Source organism: Austrofundulus limnaeus, unplaced genomic scaffold (genome assembly GCF_001266775.1).
Source record: "Austrofundulus limnaeus strain Quisiro unplaced genomic scaffold, Austrofundulus_limnaeus-1.0 Scaffold63, whole genome shotgun sequence".
NCBI lineage: Eukaryota > Metazoa > Chordata > Actinopteri > Cyprinodontiformes > Rivulidae > Austrofundulus > Austrofundulus limnaeus.
The window spans coordinates 499,938-501,099 of record NW_013952465.1 but is presented as its reverse complement, the minus strand read 5'-3'; the positions used below and the strand labels follow the sequence as shown (position 1 = coordinate 501,099).

Here is a 1,162-nt window from a genome sequence, read left to right as displayed (position 1 = left end):
TCTGCAGAGCAGAACTTGCCTTCCACAGCAATTATTTTTAGTTAGCATATAGCTAAAATCTAACCATGGTTATATACAGTAATAGCAGCTGCATTCTGGCGTGATAAGCTGTATGTTTTATATTCATTTAACATATAATCCGATTAGTCGACTAATCGAAAAAATAATCGGTGATGAATCAATTATAAAAATAATCGCTTGTGGCAGCCCTAGTCCCAACGTGGGCATGGAACCTGGCACACACAACTTTATTGTGCACCCTTACATAGAAACAGGCCATTTCTGTATTTGTTTTATTGTTTCTTTCAAGAACTCAACAAAGTGTCATGAATGTTAATTTATTATAAAATTAATAAACAAACACCCTTGCTTTCATAGAGGATCTGCATTCAGGCAACAAGAGGTGAAGAAGTGGAGATTRTACCTTTCCCTCACTCTTCCATGTGATGAAAAAGCCGTACTCGTCCACCTTCATCTGACAGTTGGGCTCAAAGATGTATGGGTCCTGCAGAGGACAAAATTAATCTTTTGTAAGAGAAGAGGCTTCATCCATCACAGAGTTTCAATGGCCGTGGCCTCGCATTACACAACCTGCAAAGATTACTCAATCAGACAGGTAGATGAAGCTCGAATCCATTTGAAAAGATGCTTGAAGACACACAAGTGGAAGCTTGCACACACAGTCATGCCCAAATATATTCTGTTGTGTGCAGCAGAGATGAAACATATTACCGAAGTAAAAAAAGATATATGTGACTGTCATTATTGCAGACTGAAACAAAAAATATCCATCTATGGGGTCAAAAAGATCCTCGGCGAGTCTTCAGCCCTGCTCCTGTGATCCTGCAGCACATATAGGTCACATATTGGTCTGCAATAGATAAGCTGAAAGGCTAAGTATAGTAAAAAAAATTACCCTGACTCACCTTAATTAACTGATTTTATTGGTTTCTCCTACATTTGGTTACCTGGAATCTGAGATTTTTCAACCAAATGAAAATGTTTTATTCCATTCATCACATATCTCAGATATAAGAGGTAAAAATAGAGGAGTAAATGGCTGTTAGGTCACTCTTACTCTAATATTAGAAACAGAGAACAGTGTGATGCACTGGTGCGCGTTCACACACACACACACACACACACACACACACACACACAC

The 1,162-nt window shown here is 38.5% G+C and overlaps 1 protein-coding gene across 3 annotated transcripts in view; it reads right to left on the bottom strand.

The window, feature by feature from the left end:
• The window catches only part of plcb4b (phospholipase C, beta 4b), an 85,283-nt gene that overhangs the window by 35,544 nt on the left and 48,577 nt on the right, over positions 1-1,162 (bottom strand). For all 3 annotated transcript variants that reach the window (XM_014009891.1, XM_014009889.1, XM_014009890.1), the window contains one exon: positions 425-505. In XM_014009891.1, coding sequence (XP_013865345.1) covers positions 425-505 — 81 coding nt within the window. The remainder of the gene's footprint in view (positions 1-424; positions 506-1,162) is intronic.